The sequence below is a fragment of the Hyaloscypha bicolor genome (genome assembly GCF_002865645.1).
Source record: "Hyaloscypha bicolor E unplaced genomic scaffold K444scaffold_182, whole genome shotgun sequence".
NCBI lineage: Eukaryota > Fungi > Ascomycota > Leotiomycetes > Helotiales > Hyaloscyphaceae > Hyaloscypha > Hyaloscypha bicolor.
In genome coordinates this window covers 5,698,701-5,715,673 of record NW_020194684.1, presented here as the reverse complement: position 1 = coordinate 5,715,673, position 16,973 = coordinate 5,698,701, and the positions used below count along the sequence as shown (strand labels likewise).

The 16,973-nt window shown below is 48.8% G+C and overlaps 6 protein-coding genes across 6 annotated transcripts; 3 read left to right on the top strand and 3 right to left on the bottom strand.

Annotated features, from left to right (window-relative positions):
- Positions 1 to 1,239: 1,239 nt before the first annotated feature.
- K444DRAFT_621271 (MFS transporter-like protein) lies at positions 1,240 to 3,747 on the bottom strand. The gene is made up of 7 exons (XM_024881864.1): positions 3,528 to 3,747; positions 3,337 to 3,476; positions 2,898 to 3,284; positions 1,927 to 2,845; positions 1,837 to 1,880; positions 1,667 to 1,790; positions 1,240 to 1,616 (listed from the first exon to the last, which is right to left on the bottom strand). The coding sequence occupies exons 1-7, from the start codon at positions 3,571 to 3,573 to the stop codon at positions 1,546 to 1,548; spliced, it is 1,731 nt and encodes a 576-aa protein (XP_024729029.1). The 5' UTR covers positions 3,574 to 3,747; the 3' UTR covers positions 1,240 to 1,545.
- A 1,511-nt stretch (positions 3,748 to 5,258) lies between these two features.
- Positions 5,259 to 5,834, top strand: K444DRAFT_637337 (uncharacterized protein; the record flags this gene model as incomplete). Its single annotated transcript, XM_024884111.1, has 2 exons — positions 5,259 to 5,342; positions 5,403 to 5,834. 2 exons carry the CDS (start codon positions 5,259 to 5,261, stop codon positions 5,832 to 5,834), a joined length of 516 nt encoding a protein of 171 aa, XP_024729028.1.
- A 1,958-nt stretch (positions 5,835 to 7,792) lies between these two features.
- On the bottom strand, positions 7,793 to 8,665 carry K444DRAFT_637336 (uncharacterized protein; the record flags this gene model as incomplete). Its single annotated transcript, XM_024884110.1, has 2 exons — positions 7,793 to 8,342; positions 8,478 to 8,665. 2 exons carry the CDS (start codon positions 8,663 to 8,665, stop codon positions 7,793 to 7,795), a joined length of 738 nt encoding a protein of 245 aa, XP_024729027.1.
- A 329-nt stretch (positions 8,666 to 8,994) lies between these two features.
- On the top strand, positions 8,995 to 9,159 carry K444DRAFT_544591 (uncharacterized protein; the record flags this gene model as incomplete). The annotated part of the gene is made up of 1 exon (XM_024876062.1): positions 8,995 to 9,159. One exon carries the CDS (start codon positions 8,995 to 8,997, stop codon positions 9,157 to 9,159), a length of 165 nt encoding a protein of 54 aa, XP_024729026.1.
- A 4,002-nt stretch (positions 9,160 to 13,161) lies between these two features.
- Positions 13,162 to 14,870, top strand: K444DRAFT_253872 (uncharacterized protein). Its single transcript, XM_024871349.1, has 7 exons — positions 13,162 to 13,421; positions 13,470 to 13,510; positions 13,564 to 13,709; positions 13,768 to 13,944; positions 13,994 to 14,271; positions 14,317 to 14,442; positions 14,490 to 14,870. Exons 1-7 carry the CDS (start codon positions 13,305 to 13,307, stop codon positions 14,607 to 14,609), a joined length of 1,005 nt encoding a protein of 334 aa, XP_024729025.1. The 5' UTR covers positions 13,162 to 13,304; the 3' UTR covers positions 14,610 to 14,870.
- Positions 14,871 to 14,883: 13 nt separating this feature from the next.
- K444DRAFT_575130 (flavin dependent monooxygenase-like protein) lies at positions 14,884 to 16,658 on the bottom strand (the record flags this gene model as incomplete). The annotated part of the gene is made up of 3 exons (XM_024877467.1): positions 14,884 to 15,335; positions 15,497 to 16,477; positions 16,525 to 16,658. 3 exons carry the CDS (start codon positions 16,656 to 16,658, stop codon positions 14,918 to 14,920), a joined length of 1,533 nt encoding a protein of 510 aa, XP_024729024.1. The 3' UTR covers positions 14,884 to 14,917.
- Between the last annotated feature and the right edge of the window lie 315 nt (positions 16,659 to 16,973).

Genomic DNA, 16,973 nt, shown 5'->3' with positions numbered 1-16,973 from the left:
CCTCCAACATATTCCCCAAACCCCGATCCTCTTCCACCCCCCCTTCTGCAAATGTAAGACTTCTAACAAGATGTCTATCTAGGGCCTTTCCTACACACTCAGCACCCTCACCCTCCCCACACTACTGACCCTCCCCACCGCCTCAAGCGCCTCGAAAGCCTTCACAAACCTCACCGTGCTCTCTCTCGCACACATCCGAACTCTAGCCAACATCTCAAGCGGCTCATTCCTCTTGGCCTATATTCTCTCTCCCCGCAACCAAAAACACCCGTATCTGCTGTGGACCACGCTCTTCGTGGCCTCGTCTGGATGCACCGAGTACTTCCTACGGTTTGCCGTGGCTGAGAAGGCGGCTGTGGGCGCGCGGAAGAACAATGTGAGGAGGGATAAGAAAGGGAAGGGAAGACAGATGGATGCGTCTTATGAGGTTTTGGGTGCGGCTAGTGATCGGGAGAGTGAGGGGACTGCGAGTGGAGAGGAGATGGAGGAGGATGTTAATGGTGAGGAGGTTAGGCAGCAGATGGAGGGGTTCATGATGACGCAGGTTGTGAGGACGGTGGTCGCTGGTATAGGTTTCGCCATGAGCGTGGTGGGCATTTGGGGCGATGGGGCGGCTGACTTGGTCATTATTGAGATGTGAATGGGAAACTTTTTGGTATTAGGAAATGGAGTTGAGGCGAGATCGAGATTGGGTATTGGTGATCGTGGAAGGGAGGAAGAATGAAAAGTGAGCGATGGATGGAGATTGGTGTTTGTGGTAGATACTCGACTCCGTTTTTTCACTCAATATTTCGATGGGACTTGGGAGTGTTGGCCATTCCTTTTGGTGCCTTTGGAACTATCACATAAAGCTCCTCTACGAAAATACTACAGACAATTGACAAGTCAAATTAGCGAAGAAGATGCTGGATATCCTTTCGCGGTTGAGGATGTTAGGTTGTCCAGCCAATGAAGAAAGGGCAACACCCCGTCGCTGGCCTCAAGTGAATCATTGTCCTCCATTCTTTGTTGAACATCGTATCAATGTTCCAAAGATTTCTGGTACAATGAGAATGAGATTGTGAAGAGCAAGAGTGAATCTTGAATCATATCTGTCGAGGTTTTGTTGCATCCAATGTTCCACGAAGTTCTGGGATATTGTAATGATGTGCCAGACAAAACCCTGGCTTTGAAAGTCCAGCTCTCCACTTCGGGATAGACTCACCGCATTGTACCGGGACTTCAGGGAGGCCGAGGTAGCTAAATTTTAACTTTAATTATTTTGTACTCTCAACGATATGTATCTAGCATCTTGTTCATAGCCAGAGAGCGCGGGGAAGGATCTTGACGAGGTTGATGCCCAGAAATTTGACCCAAGGACATTACACCACTGTACGCATTCCTCCTTGATGTAGTCGAGATGATCGAGCAGCAGTTTAATTCATCTAACAGCACTAAGAAGTTATGTACGCGTCCAGACTTATCCAGCGAAAGAACCCGCTATCCAGCATTGAATTACCATTTTCTCCAGCAATAGTGCGCCAAAACGTCTGTTCCTTGTACTTTTCAAGCCAAGCCTGTCATCTTGAGGATGTCGTGTTTATGGAAGAAGCTCCTGTTGCGTTTCCCAAAGACGTCTTGGTGCAGTTAGTGAGTGCCCCTGAAGATTTGGGATGAGACGACTTACACATGGGAATAGCCAAGAGAGAGATCACAACCTGGATGCTTGCAATCCACATGAATGTTGGGTAAACGCCGCCTTTTATGATCCAATCGTACGCACTAAAAGTCAAGCCGAAAGAGAAGAAGTTCTTCGAAAGTAAGTATGTAGCTTTTAAGATTGATTTGAGGTCTTACCTTGAATATGAGAATGCAAGTGAAGGCTTCTATGGCAATGTCCCCTGTGTATTGTCAGCGACTGTAACATCAACGACGTGATGTACTCACGATGAGCGTCCACAATGTAAAGACTAGCAGCAACGGCGCCAATGACCATACCACCAACTTGCAATCCAAATGCAAAAACAGACCACACCCAAGAATAATGGGTAGGGTTTGAACAAACAACACCAAATAGATATAGGCCGGTGCAACCAAATATCGTTTGTGGAATCACAAGAACAATACGGAACTCAGGCTCGTAGATGCCGTTGTTCTTGCGGGTCATATATTTGGCGCTCCAATCTGCGAGACCACCAGCAATCAGGAAGCCGATGACAGAGCCAAGGAATGCTCCGGTGTATGCGTAGCCTGTGTTAACTTCGCCCCAAAATAGAGGCGGCCCAATGAAGATTGCAGCCAGCATAATTCCTATGAAAACTGTCCACCCGATCATAGTACCTTGAATTAGGCAAGCCCAAAAGATTGCGGGGTGCACAAAAAGGGGAAATGGTCTGAGGAATAGCTTGAAGAAATTGTCGTCTGTCTTCCGGCCACTGAACGGGAGGAGCTTCTCTTTGTAGGTCTTTAAGGGAGTGTCGGCTCCAGCGAAGTGATGATCATTTAAGACAGGTTGGCTTCCAGGTTCAGGAACACCTTTCTCTACTTCTCTTTGCGTGGTATCTGCCGCCATATTCGGCTCGATTTCAGTGCTATTGTTGGCTTCACGGCCAGACTCTTGAGGTTTGCTAAGGGGTTGGAGGTCGTCCGTAGAGGCTAGATCGGTGTTGAGGTGAGTTGATCGGCGATATGCTGTCTCTGGTACGAAGAAGAACAGTAGCGGCAAGCAGACGCCGATAAATATGGTGACAAAGTAGAAGGACCACCACCACCCAAGTGTGTGGGTAATCTTTCCTACCAGAATTGGTGTGAAAAAAGCTCCACCGAAGACAGCGAGATTGGTCAATGCCATTCGTTTACCACGTTCCTATCGAAAGATGTTAGTCTGATGTACGAGAAATGGGCCTTTCGGTGCTCACATGAACGAAGTACATATCTCCAACAGCAGCATTGACAAGCGCTTCAAAAGGAGCAGTGCCAATGCCTTGGAATATCCTTGCCCACAGCAGACTGGTGTAGCTTCGTGAAGCCCCTCCCCATCCGCTTGAAAAGACTAAGATGATTGTTCCAAGTAGGAACAAGTGCCGCTTGCCCCATATGCGAGCCGAGGGAACGCACAATACGCCAGCAATTCCAACGCCCAAAAGGAAGTATCCTGTAAGCTCGGCAATCTTTGTGAACTTAACCAAGAAGACCAAGGAGAGTGTTATGGTGTTCGCTGCGAGTATCGGTCCAAGAGATGTGGCGAAAATCGAAACTACGGAGAGGATAAGGAGAATAACATCGCGTTTCCATAGTGGCCAGTTCTAATGGACATCGTATTAGCAAAGGAATCACACCATAGACAGGATTGCATACAAGAGGATCATTTGGGTCGTCGCTTGGTTGCGGGACGAGAATGATCGGAACAGGACCAGAGGTATCGCACTTCAGGCCGGTGGCAGACTCAGATGTAGCTGCTTGAGGTCTCTCTGGGTCGTCAAAATATCGCGTGGTGCCTGCTTGATGTTATTCCCGGTGTTTCGTTGCTTGGGAGTCGCAATCCTTACCTGGAACATGCTCCATGCTCTTGCTTTCTAATATCCACATCCCCATCTTGATTGTTGGTTGCGGGGGTTCCCCACGCAATTCGCGGAATTACCAAGCCTGAGAGGAAGGTTGAAGGACGACTTAAGAGTTGAACGTTGGGACAACCGTCGAGAGCATTGAAGAATGAAGTCTACAAATCGACCGTGAAATGTCTCAAATACGAGGTTGAGGCTGAAGTCGAGTGGTCCTATTCGAGGAGGGGATGGAATTGGCTAGCCCCTTTTGAATGTCGGCAGCCAATAGCGTCGAATAGGATCCATGTGATCGGGAAGCCACAATTACAATAGGTTCTGGCCAGCTCTCCCTGCTTTCGATTCGCACTGCTTTGAAGATCATGAAACAGGATATTCATGTTGTGCTCCTTCCATCTCGTACAAATTTATAATCTCAGACCAATTGCAACCCGGTCATCGCGTCAAGCTGAGAGAGCTCAGTACAAGGGGTCTACACGAGCCGATCCGGGCAGGGTCTTCCAATCTAAACAACAGAAAAGGGATATATCCACATCTTAGCCCAGAAAGCGTCCAGAGTCTCCAGGCGATGCTATTCAGGAGGAAGACACACACGAGATCGCAACAGCAACCGTATGCAGATCTCGAGAATAGGGTTGCACGATTTATAATTATTACAATTATATAATAATCAAGTCCAGCGTAATTATATAATAATCAAGTCGCCAATATTATAATGCATAAAATACTGCATAAAATAGCGTATAAAATAGCGTATAAATCGTGCATAATTCGGCACGTGGAAAAGGGTAAATTAGTGGATTTGATTATTGGGGAGGAGCACGAAACCGCGCTAGTCAAATGGAGGCTTCTGATTGGCTATGTCTCATATGCAAGATAATATCACCATAATCAAGTCAGAGTGATTATTTTACGATATTACGTATTCAAGTCCTAAATTATATAATTTTAGCATCTCTACTCGAGAAGAGTTGAGCGTTGTCCATTCTGGGTGCGGTCCAACATGGCTGGGCTGGGACAGGATGGCAGGGCTGGTTGGTGGTACGGAGATTCTTCGTGTTCGAACTTTGCACAACACCCGGTTGCCAGAGACGAGAAGTCAAATCAGCACAATCAGGCGTGCCAAGCCAGAAGCTGCAAGATTCCCCAAATCTCCCATTGCCGTTCTCCAAACCTCTCAATGCCGGCATTTGATCTTCCAGAAGTTTGTTTGGACGAGGTTTAAACATCAACCTCGATCCTTGATGTGATTGGGGTCGCCCCGGAGAATCCAAACCCTGATCGCCGTTCGCCGTTTCGACTCGAGCTTGCCAAGCGGGGGGTGCGGTGGGTCTAGCCAAGCTGATTGGGCAGGATGACAGATCAGCTACTCCCCATTGGACCTAGCCTGGTCCCAGCCCTGGAAAGGCGTGTTCTGGCTGATTGCGGTCTCAAGCGATTTCCGCATCCCACCAATCCAACTCGAGGTGGCTTGTGTTATTTAGGAGAAGATGCAAGATCTCGCGGACCCGACGGCCGCGACTCAACTCAAACCGCTCCCAAGGTGAATTCGTCGTGACTGCCACCTCCCGTTTGTTTCCTCCAATCTTCCATCCACCATCTTCCATCTCCATCTTCCATCTACGGCTTCCTTAAACATCAGTCCCTTCCCTCTCTCCGAGCACCCAGATCTCTATCTACCCCTTGTCTTCGGATTACTTCCGATCGCCAACTCCAACCATGAGACTCTCTCTCCTTGTTATCGCCAGTGGACTGGCAAGTGTCGCCTTTGCCCAAACGGCCGGCGGTGTCCCGTCCTGCGCGGTAGGTTATATTCCCTCATATTCAAGTGCTTGATGTTGTAGCCACTGACAGGTGTCACAGCAACCCTGCGTTGCCAAATTCACAACTGGTTCCACAATCGCTGGCTGCAATGGCCCGGACGTCACCTGCATCTGCTCGAACAAGGACTTCCTGAATAATATCGCATGCTGCTTGGTCGGCGTCTGCAACCAAGCTGACCAGGACGCTGCTACTCTATATGCCCATCAGATATGCGCAGCGAATGGTGTCACCAACCTTCCAGCGTCAGTGGTTTGCTCGTCATCTGCAACAAGCTCAACGTCAACCGCAACTGGCACAAATGCGGTTTCGGCGGCCACCACAAGCGGTACCTCAACGACAACAACGGCGGGTACCTCTGCAAGCTCCTCGAGTCCTACGGCAACAAAGAATGCTGGGCCTCATAATAATGTTGCGGGTATCGGTGCCGGTATTCTTGGTGGATTGGCCGCAGTAATGGGTGCTTTGGTGTAATGGTGATCTTGCGAGCTGTCGTTGTTGATCGTGGCCCGGGTTGTCGTCCAAAGGGCTTTGGCTTCTTTGCTTTTTGGGAGTTGCATTCCTGTACGGTTGTCAATGGCGCATGTACATACCATTCATTTGGCGTTTTGTGGATCAGAGCCAAGTCTTCTTTCCCCTTTTAGACCGGCTAGGTGTTGTTTTTTGCTTCCCTGCAGTGGTTGTAATATATATTCCTTTTTGTGACTCCCGGTTTTCGGGACGGCGAGAGCGATTCTTCAGCATGTTAGACATGCATAGGAGGGAGGAGACGTCGGTCAAGTGCCAATCTGAAACCCTCGCCTATCATCAAGAAAACATTCAACCAATGCATTCCGTGCTATGGACATTCTGATTTTAGATCTTACAAAACCTATGCCGAGGCTGGCGAGGAGAAAGCGCCGCCAAGACAGGATATCAGTTTCGATGTGTTTGGCCGAGCCTTTTTTCCTGAACCTCGGTGGCTTCCTTGGTGACGGCTCCCATGCCCATTTCTGAAGATCGCCTTCACTCCGTATGATGCTCTCAATCTCCGACGACGAGATAACAGGGCATTGTCCAGATAAAACCAGCATAAATAACGCTCAACGTTTCTTGAACCTGCCAGACCTGGATTGAATGATGGGGTACAGGGAACTCCCCCTGACAGATATAACGGTTTCCGGGCAGTTATCGGACGACCAGCTTTGACCCCAGTGTGGCTACGCTTGCTCCCGCAACATAAAACTGGACGCTTTGGCCTTTGCCTTGAGCGGTGATATCTAGGCATGTCGTGGCAGACGATCCAGCATCGATCATGCAATAAGGTGATTTTGTGGGCGCTTGGCAAGCAAACCCGTTGCTGTCTCAAAAGGGTCGGATTATTCAAACCATCGAACGCACAGATGTCGCCAGCTCTTCATGCCTGAAGCGCTCGAGAGCCGCACACGCGGACAGGCGATGATCGAGACCGAATTTGGCAACTGGAGGCTTTGACAGATGACTTTGACTATTGACCCAAATATTGCTGACTGTGGTATGATGGACAATGTCCATGCCGAACGAAAAGCGGCCAGCTTATGCTCGAGCCCAAACTCGCAACATTGTAGTCAATTCTCTAAACAAAAGGTACTCAAATTCTCTCAGATCGAACGAAAGTCAAGATTTCAAAGACCCATCAAAACCAGAAAACATGCAGCCCGCTGCCATCATCCATCCTTGCCGTCCTCAGTACCGCGATTCCCAGAAATCCCAGGAGGTGGATTCCACCCCTGATGAGATGTTCCGCCGCACAGACCTGTGTGCATGGAATTTCCTTTTTTTCATCTCGCTATGACGTTCCTCGCGGGGTACCCGTTTTGGGACATGGTGACACAAAATCTCTGGGCGTGGGATGTGAGAGGTCCCATTCCGGGGCAAAGGGTGGCATCATGGCATGTCAAGAATCTCTGGCATCAATTACACTGGTGGAGATGTTGTTTCTGCGAGCATTGTTTGACAACGATAACCGCCCAGAGAGGCTAAAAACGGCATTAATATCCTCGAGGTGTAAGACGGCAGCGCCTCCCTGAGTCCCCGACTCCCTGCTCGACTATCCGGGGAGAAGGGAGGAGGGAGGAGGGAGAAGGGAGATACCGTAAACGCTTTGTCGAGGGAAGGGACGATTGAGCCTTTGAACACGCCTCCTTTCGGTCTATCACAGGGCGACCGCGCACTTGGAAATCACCCTTCAACAGGAACTCGATTTCCTTCTCCGAAGTGGATCTCTCAACGCCTTGCTGTGCTCCATGCCCGCAGCAGCGCGGCTCAAGCTATCAACGATCAATCCCAACGGCTACAAGTATAACAGCTGTGCGGAGGCAGGTTTGGCGGCTGTCGGCGGCGGTTGACCTGCGCCAGGCCCGCCTCTTTTGCAGCGAGGAAGTGATTTACAAGAAGCCGTGTGGCTCCATTCCCTACTTCCTTGCATTGTCATCTTGGTAAGAGGGGCACAGTGCATCGCAGATTCGCAGGTGACAGATCGGCCAGCAGGTTGCACCTGCGCCAAAAAAATCCACGTTTCTTGCAAGCATCCGGGATTCAGGCCGCCGTGCCGCCCAGACCAGCACTGAACCGATCTTCCCATTCTGTTCCCATGGGCCATGGGCCATGCTGTCACCAGCACCCAGCAGGGCCAGCACCAGCACCAGCATCGTTCGCCTCGTTGCTTGGACCACCTCACACTTTGCGCTAAGCGTGGGCACCTTGACGCGACACCACGCCATGTCACAGACTCCCTCAACCCTCGAGCGGTGCACTGCTCTTTGTGCTGCGATGCGCCGCTGGTCACAGACAGCCCCCCCAGAGCGGTCCCCAAGTCCAGGTCCACGGCCTTGCAGCTCAGCCCGCAGACGACCATCCACGCCGGCTGCATCGGGCGCTGCATTCGCTGGTAGCCTGGTACGCAACTCCTGACTCGAGAGCTCGATTGAGTTCCTTCCCCTCCATGGCACCCACCCCTCCTCTCTGCGTCAGCGTCCGTGGGCAAGCGACACTCCCAGGGGTCAGTGCCAGGGCCAGTGCCGTCAAGGTGTCGGCGTCGTAGGGCCAGGGATGTGTGTGCCGGCCGGTAGGGGGTCTGAAAGTTTCTGAATCACTCACATTCCGAGCACGAGATGGTGGATCACCCTCGCAGCTGCTCGTCTCTCATCTACTCGTTTCTGCCCGCTCTGGGGGCCCTGCTGCAAGCTCCAGCCTACCGCAAACGGCTGCGTGCGTTTCTGCCGCCGTCGAACTCTTGTTACAAGCAACGGCCATAGCTCAAGGAATGTGCACCTCACATAAGTCATTTGTGCCCGCCGTTTAAAAGTCTGTCAGTTCATGTTCTTGCCCATCTATTTGCTTTTATTATCCTTTGCCAGGGAACCCCCGGCCCAGTCTCTGCCCCATCTGTCCATCTTCTATATAAAGGCATGCTGAACGACAAGAATCGCCCAAACTCGACTTCAGTACTCTTCTTCCTCATCCCGTACTGATTAGCGAACACCCTTGGTGACACTTCACTCGAGCCTCATCAACTACTTGGTGAGTTGAATAGCCTCTACCGTGCACCTGCCCTTGCTAACAAGAGTCTTCAGAGTCCTCAGTTACCTCCACATTTATTTATACTACCTTCAAGATGTGCGAGTATACGAAAAACTACTACATCTACACATCATGCATGGATCCAGGGGCTCACTTCTTTGGAACATCGGTTGACGGCAAGCGAGAACATCGATGTCCAAGAGGCCCTCACGAAAGGTACATTGTGGTACCCGGTCATTGCCCTCTGTGCAACTCCTGACAGCCATGATGTCGACCACCATCGGTTGGGTCTATGCAGAGCCCAACCTACACCACTCAGCTGCGCCTCGGGTAACATTTTAGATTTCGAATTGGATCACACGAGGAATTTGAGCACTTTCGACCGACACGTTTACAATTGGTCCATGATGGTTTTCAGCGGGGCGTCAACGGATGGGAAATTTGGGGCACATTTGAGGGTTCTACACTCTTTCCCTGTACAAGTTCATTCCCTTCATTTTACACTGGAGAGAGCTGGGTCTCGGACAAAATCCCTTGAAGGAAATGTGTGGACGTATGGAAGGATTACACGATCGGTGGAGGATATAAGGAAAAGTTGGTTGGGAAGCTAGGAGGCAACCTCAGGGGATTGCAGCAATTCGAAGGGTTGACGGACTGTGGGTTGACGTGTACTTACTGAGTATCCAATCAACAATATTCAAATCACTCACTCAGCGTGCCTTGATTCTGCGTTGGCATTGTCTGCTCTTATCCTACCAAAGTGGACTGTTACATGTGCCAATCTGATGATACGAGCTAGGCATCAGAGTTTCTTGACAAGTGTTGATAGAATGCTGCGAACGCGAACAGGCTGCATATATCAAAAGTTTATATACCCACCGACCGCAACGCCAATGCAACAATCTAAGGGCGGCAAAAGACCTCGGCTATCCTCGCGAAGTTCCAGCTGGCCATACATTCTCTTTTGCGAAGCTGAAAATCAAGCTTTCAGCGACACGAGTGCACCATTGTAAAGTCTTGTCCCCGCGGCGACTCAGTTAATAAGTGGTGATATAGATCACAGCATTCGGCGGAAACGATTTCCGTAGGTCAGACGTGATGCGTGGCAGCCATGATGAGCCGCTACTATCTCCCCCCTTGAATACTTACAGTGGGTCCTTTAGTAACGCCACCCTGAAACCTCGTTTATAACCCCCAACTAGGAAATATCAGGTGCTATCCAGAATCGCTATTGGCCATACACCCTTGAGTTGGTCAGTGCAGGAGTGGTGTTATCCCAGGACCCACTGTAAGTATTCAAGGGGGGGGATAGTAGGGATGCCTGCACTCGGCTGCGAGGACTGCATTGTCTCCAATACCATCTTGAAGCGCATCGAGCTACTGCGCTGCTGCACTGCTGCACAGCAACCAATTCGCAAACCTTAGTTGGGGCTTGGGGCTCGTTGGGGGGATGTCCGGGTGCATTGCCATGCCATGGGCAGCTGCAGCGGAATCGTTCAGCCATGCCGCGTCCTTTGCGTGCAACGGTGCTTGCAGTGATAGGCCGTCCACAGAGCGCCAAATCGACGCCTCGTCATCGAATCCTGCAATCGGTCAGGAAGCATGTGATGGCCACCTTTCCTGCTGTTCTTCCTTGTCCTATATTTGCTCTCCTCATAGTTTTGCAAAAGTACTCCGTAGGTTCAAATCTTTAATCTTTCGCTTTGGGATTAGCACAGTCCGGGGTCGTGCGCACGGCCCTGACCCAGACCAGCTGCTGAGCAATGCACGAAGTTTATTTGGGAACCCATGGCGTCTGTGGCTCCAGATCGCGTGTTGAGCTCTTGGCATCAGTCGACTTTGAAGCAAACGCTCGACGGTCTTGAATCCATCTTTCTGCGGGCCTGCATATTTCTGCGGGGAAATTATAGCAGGCGATTGTTTGACCTTTGAAGTTTTTTCTTGGATAGACAATATCTGGAGTTCTTATGATCCGACCATCACGAGGCCAAGTTGACCATGCCCCCACGTTTCAATGACTTTATAACTTCATCTCAGCAAGTGGGGTATGTGTGATTTCCGATATCGTGTCAGATGTTCAATCGAACTTTATCAGCGACTTTTGACAGCTGGTCAGCATACGTATCTCCCTTGTAAGGTGTATCCAAAGGCCCTGTTATAGTTCCGTTGATATTGATTTAAAGTTTGGGGGATCGTCTTCCTAGAGAGCGGAAGAAATGGTGAAACTTCGTACTCGCTGGCACAGTTCGGACCCGCACTTTGACCTCCATCAATGGTTAGTAGCCGACTAAGAGTCTACAAGTGCTACTGCATTGACCGCTTGTCTACAAATTCGGGGCGGAGAGCAAGTGACGGCAAGTCTAACACATGGCTGAGAAGCAGCTTCTCCCGTAGCTTTGCGAGTGTTGAGCACAGACACCTCAAAAGTCTTTGGACGGCTTCCTCTCCGTCAAGAGCCGCGGTTCGCGAGATTTTTCAGCCTTTGTTCATCGACAATGATATGCTTTCGAGTATTACTAGAAGCGTAGCTATCGTGTACCAATCTCTGCCTGCACGCTCAAGACTATGTAGACAAGGCTTTGAAACACTACCTAAAAGTTTCAAATATCTTTAAGCTACCCTCACGTAAATTTAGTCGCGTACTTCAGCTAGCGCAAGGACGTAAGAAGAAAGTTTAACCTAGCTCGAACGAGAAGATTGTAATCTTAGATAGCTTTCAGACATAGAGGTTACGTTAAGATACAGCTCTGAATACAAGTCTGCAAATTACATAGAGGTCTCGACGGAAATAGTTCCATATTTGTGAGACTTTCCACGATTCAGTAGAAACTAGTTTTCTGGGGAGCAGGGGTAGTCCCTCCGTTAGCTACTTACGAAGTTACGAATCGCAACCTACGATCTTCCCCCGTGTTCATGTCGGGTCTTGAATCTTGATGATGGCTCAAGACTAAAAAACTTAAGCTTTCTGGAAGCAGTCATCATTCAGGGCCGAATGAGTACAGCAGCGTTTGACTTCGACTTCGGCGAAATTCGGCTTGCTAAATGTTTATTTCTCACGGAGGTTTAGGACAGACTAATAATAGTGCCGAGAACCGAGGTGCTCCAAGTTTCCAGATGTTAAACTTTTAGTCTGGCCGAATTCAACAAACGAGCTGCTCCTTGTTGACATAAAATGCGGCACTCAATTCAATGCCCTGATTGAAGTTGGTCATTGCAAAAGCTTCTCTCTAAATGTTCACTTTTATTATTGTACGTTTGAAGACTGCTCCCTTTAGATGTCCCAGAAACTCCCGTACATTAGAATCCCAGCCCAGATAAATGGACAGCGTTGACTGCTTTTTCCGAGTACGATTGTCCTTCCCCACCAAGAGTGAATTTGTGCCTTCCCAGATTGCTCGGAAAGGGACGATCAACGGAAAATACCCACTCCAAGAAATGGAAGAAGAGACCTGAGCGTCCTTAATTAGGGAGGATCATTCCTACCAAGAATAGCTTCGAGACTCGAAAAAGATATGAGTTGCCACTCCTCGATCACGTGTCGGATGCCACTGCCGAATAAGGTTTTTCTTTTTCTTTTAGCAATCACGGGCAAATCATGGCCACCCCCACAGTCGAGATTTCATGCAAATCATGTTTGGTTCCGCGGAGATCAGCTCATCCCCACGCTCTGGAACGGCGATTCGGATATCCCACAAAACTTGATACCTGGAGGCGGTGGGGCCAAGAACCCGCAACTCTTCAATTATCCACATTTTGGTAGGAATCGATAGTACCCGTGGGTTCCTCAATGTTAGAAGTACGCTGCATACATCCGCTATCTCATCTCAAAGAGCCGGAGGGTGGAAGTCTTGGAATGGTGATTTCCATTCAATTTTCAACACCAAGAGAGCCTCTCCAAAGTGCACTTTGATTACTTTCATATCCAAATACATTCGAGGCCGGAGTCTCTGGCCGAGGGGTCGTTCCACGTTGTGGCGTGTCTTCCCCTGATTCCTCTGCTCCAATGGTGACACCCTCCGCGGTAGTGACCAGGTATGTTGGAACAACCTCCTTCCTCTCTGGCTGCAGTTCAGAAACCGGCAAGCCACATCAAATAACGTCTTTTTATACTTCCTCATCCACAGATAAGCCCCTTGAGCTTGAAGATATCTTTACTTTTTCGCTCGATGTACTCCTCATGATAAGCTGGGTGCGCGGAGTCTTTTCTGGTAGTATTCGCACCCGTGAAACGGTATCTGGCTACAGCTGTATCTTTCTTTTGCCAGGAAAAGGGTCGATTTGCGATAAGAGACGGCCAGCTATCAGTCTCCTTGGGCACTCTTATAGTAGAGGAAAGTTCGTCATAATGTCGTTCATAACTGGCGGTTTCTTTCATTTATATCTTTACACTGTCGTCGAGGGAAAATGGGTGTGCTTTCGGCCCCGACATCACCTCAGAATATCCATGTTTTGAATTCCGTCATTCTTACTGTTTCTATTTTGAGCGCCCTTGGAGCAGGATGGATTATTCTAAGCTTTTTGGTTAGTTTAAAGAAAAGTTTAGCACTCAGGCCAGTCTAACATATCCAGCTTTTCAAACCTTTGCGGAGTTTTCGACATCAGTTGATCTTGTAAATTGAAGTATCCTCAGTTCTTCTTTGGAAATTAGCTGATAGCGCATCAGAGGACTTGCAACAAGTGATTTCTGGATGGCTATAAACTTTCTATCCTCATCTGCAGTGAACCTTTCAGGCCACAATATTGGCAAGCCCGAGATGAAGACATTTTGCAGCTTCAATGGTTTCAGTATCCAAGTTTTTGTGGTGCAAAGTATGTCTTGATCTATCAACTGCACATACTCCAAACGCGCCTGCTGACTTCCCTCGAGCCGATTATTGGGTTCTTACGATTGCTGTTTGCACATACTTAATTCTGGCAAACCACAGGCATCAGTCGAGTTGGATCCAAGACCACAAAGCGGTAGTATGGGGTCTCCCGTGGTTCTTGTCCATTCTTTGGGCAGCAATAGGACTTGGCATCGTAGGCTATGGCGATATTGGAGCTTGTATGTCCCCTTTAATCCCTCCACAATCATCCATACTGATAGAAAGAAGGGTGTTGGTTCACCTCCGATCGAATTCGCCTCCTCGTCAACTTCATCCCCCGCTGGCTAATAATCGTCACCATCCTCGCTCTTTACATCAGACTATACTTCATCATCCACACGGCCCACAACCGATTCATGTCTTTCGACGAAGATGGCATTGGTAGTTTGCAGACGGGGTCCTCGGCTATGAACATGTCTTCAAGTGCTGAAGAGGATTGTGAGCGTCGAGGACAAGTTGCACCGAGGAATACCAGAATAGGAAGAGCGTCGCCTGTTTTGAAGAGGGTATGTAATTCTCCCCATCCTTCTAACCCTACTGACTGGGAACAGGTATCATATCAAATGATGACTTATCCTCTTGTCTATATGTTAATATGGACGATTCCCACAACAATCAGGATTTACCAAGCCACGACTGGCAAATCGGCACCGTTCGCAATTGGAACCGTTGATAAGGTAGGGTGCGTTCCTTCATCATGTTTGATTCAAATTAACTGAAATAGTCTTGCATCGTTATCCAAGGCTTTGCAGACGCCCTGGTTTATGGCTTCAACGAAAATACGTGGTTGCAGTGGCGTGGAGTCTTCAGGAGGGGGAATTCTGGCAGCGATGAGAATAAATAATCTGGGCTTGGTGCTTTGCATTCAACGCGTTTCAATGAAGTGTGGCGGCTGCACACCTGTATTAACTTAAATGTTGGGTTCACATCCATGGGAGTTGGTATCTGGTTTTCCGCGGGAAGGAGGCTGTTTACCGTTGGGGTGTGGCTACCGTCAATCTTAGTTTGCTATATTTTGGAGCATCGGAGTGTTTCGAACTCTTGCTCTGATAATACATACTGACCGTGTTATTAATAACTTTGTCGCTTCAAAAGCTGAGATAGAAAGTGAAGTCATTCAGAGTCCCAATTTCAGTTAAGTAAAGTACTACTCTAAACAAGATCCCCAACAATAGGCAAGCTACTTGGCTCAGATGCAGGTTTCAAAAAGCCATCCTTTACACTAACTCCTTCCTTCTCCCTCCTAGTCCTCTCTCTCGCCTCCTCATTCCCCCTCTTCCACATCGCGATCCTCGACAAATGAGCACTATCAAACCCCTGTCTCCACCACTTGCAAAATTTAGGCAAAGGTCTTCCTTTCCCGTCCGTCGGCTCCCCAGCCATTGCCCGCAATTCCTCGAAATACTCTTCAAAATCTGGGTACAGAGCTGTGAATGGGACGCCGTCTCCTTTGTAGGCGATTCGGTCCTCTTCCCATTTGATTTGCTCACTGAGTGGGGGGAGGGTGATTCGACCTGCTAGGAATCTAGCTGCGAGGACAGCTTGCCATTCGAAGATCTTGAATGTAAACCTGTTTTCAGAATCTGGGATTAGTATTGCCTTCAAGAGCTGAGTTGCGGGTTGAGATAATTGCTTCTATGACTATTTGACTTCAAAGACATGGCCATGGAGTAACAGCTCGCAGGACAGCGTGTGAAATGAGAATCAATACTCTGAGAAATAGAGATTTACCCAGCGGATATCGCACCAACAAAACAGAGAGTAGGGTCTTCCTGCCAGAAGACATGTTGGTAGAGGTTTGGAAGACGATTGTTGCGAATCGTTTTGGCGAGTTTGGGGAAGAAAGGCATCGTCCAAGTATAGCCTGTGCCAAAGATGATGTGATCAACCTTTTCCAATTTCGTCCCATCTTCGAAAAATATTGTTCGCTCATCTGTTTCCCGATTTGAGATAATATGGGTGATCGGTGGGCGGCGAAGGATGTTTGGGTGTTGGAAGGCGAAGTCGAAGAAGTAGGGATGGTATTTCCCCCTTACCACGCAATGCAGGGGGGTTTCAGCGACATCAGCAAGTGCGTATGCTATGTCTGGCCCGGAGATCGATGCCCCAACAGTGACTGTTCTCTTGTTGCGGTACTTTTCTGGATTCCTCCAGGCTTTGCTGTGTTCGACGCTTCCTGGGAAGTCCTGGGCGAGCTCTGCAAGACCAGGTGTCAGAGGAATATATGGGACTGTATAGTGACCTGCAGCGACCACCACAGCGTCGAAAGTCTCTGTCCACCATTTGTCTTCTTTCCCGTGTTCAAGCGGCTGCCTGAGAGTTAGGATCCATTTCCCGGTCTCCTTATCTTTATGAACCAATTCGACTGTCGTGTTGTATGATACCCAACCTTGGTATCCATGTCTATTCAGTAGGTCTTGTAGGTAGCGCTCCACAGTTTTCCAATGTCGAAAGGGCGAGTTAACTCCATGTCTTTGGATATTCAATGGGGTCCTCTCTTCTGGGAATGGCTCTTGAGAGAATGACATTGCAAAAGCGTCAATATTTGTCTCCAAAGTTGGATAAATCGAGGTCTCAGAATACCGGTATTGAGTATTGTGAGGAGTTACAGCTGGCAGTTTTGATGGGATTGGCAGTGTCTCATCTGGGGTGCGAGCAGCAAGCTTCTCAAAATTCGGAAGTTGCTGGACATGGGCTTCAGGATCCTCAATCCTATAATCCATCAGAGCTTTCTTTCGTGATTGGAACAAATGGCAGACCAGCAGCCCCCAGCCTTTTCCCTCCGTTCAAAGACTCGGATTGTGTCAAACTCCTGCTCCTGAGCGAGCGCATCGATACATATTGCCCCAGCTGGCCCGGCGCCGATAATGGCAATTGACTTGATCGGAGCCATTGCAAAAAAGCTCCAGACAGTTGTAGTTCGAAATGTGGTTGAAGTTGACTTGTGGAAGAAGTGGAGATCTACAAAGCCAAGAATGGTAAAATCTGACCTCAGCTGCTAACTGTATACTAGCTTGGGCAGAATGATAACTACAAATCAGATAAGGAGGACTTGGATTGATTTGCACTTGGGAAATAAACAATGGAGAGTAGTGATATCAAAGTGAAATGACTTTGTGGGAGCAGAAGCGAGAGTTGAATTTAACAAAAAAAGAAGAGCTTGTCTGATAAATTTCATAACCCCTGTTCTCAAATATTCATCTTATCG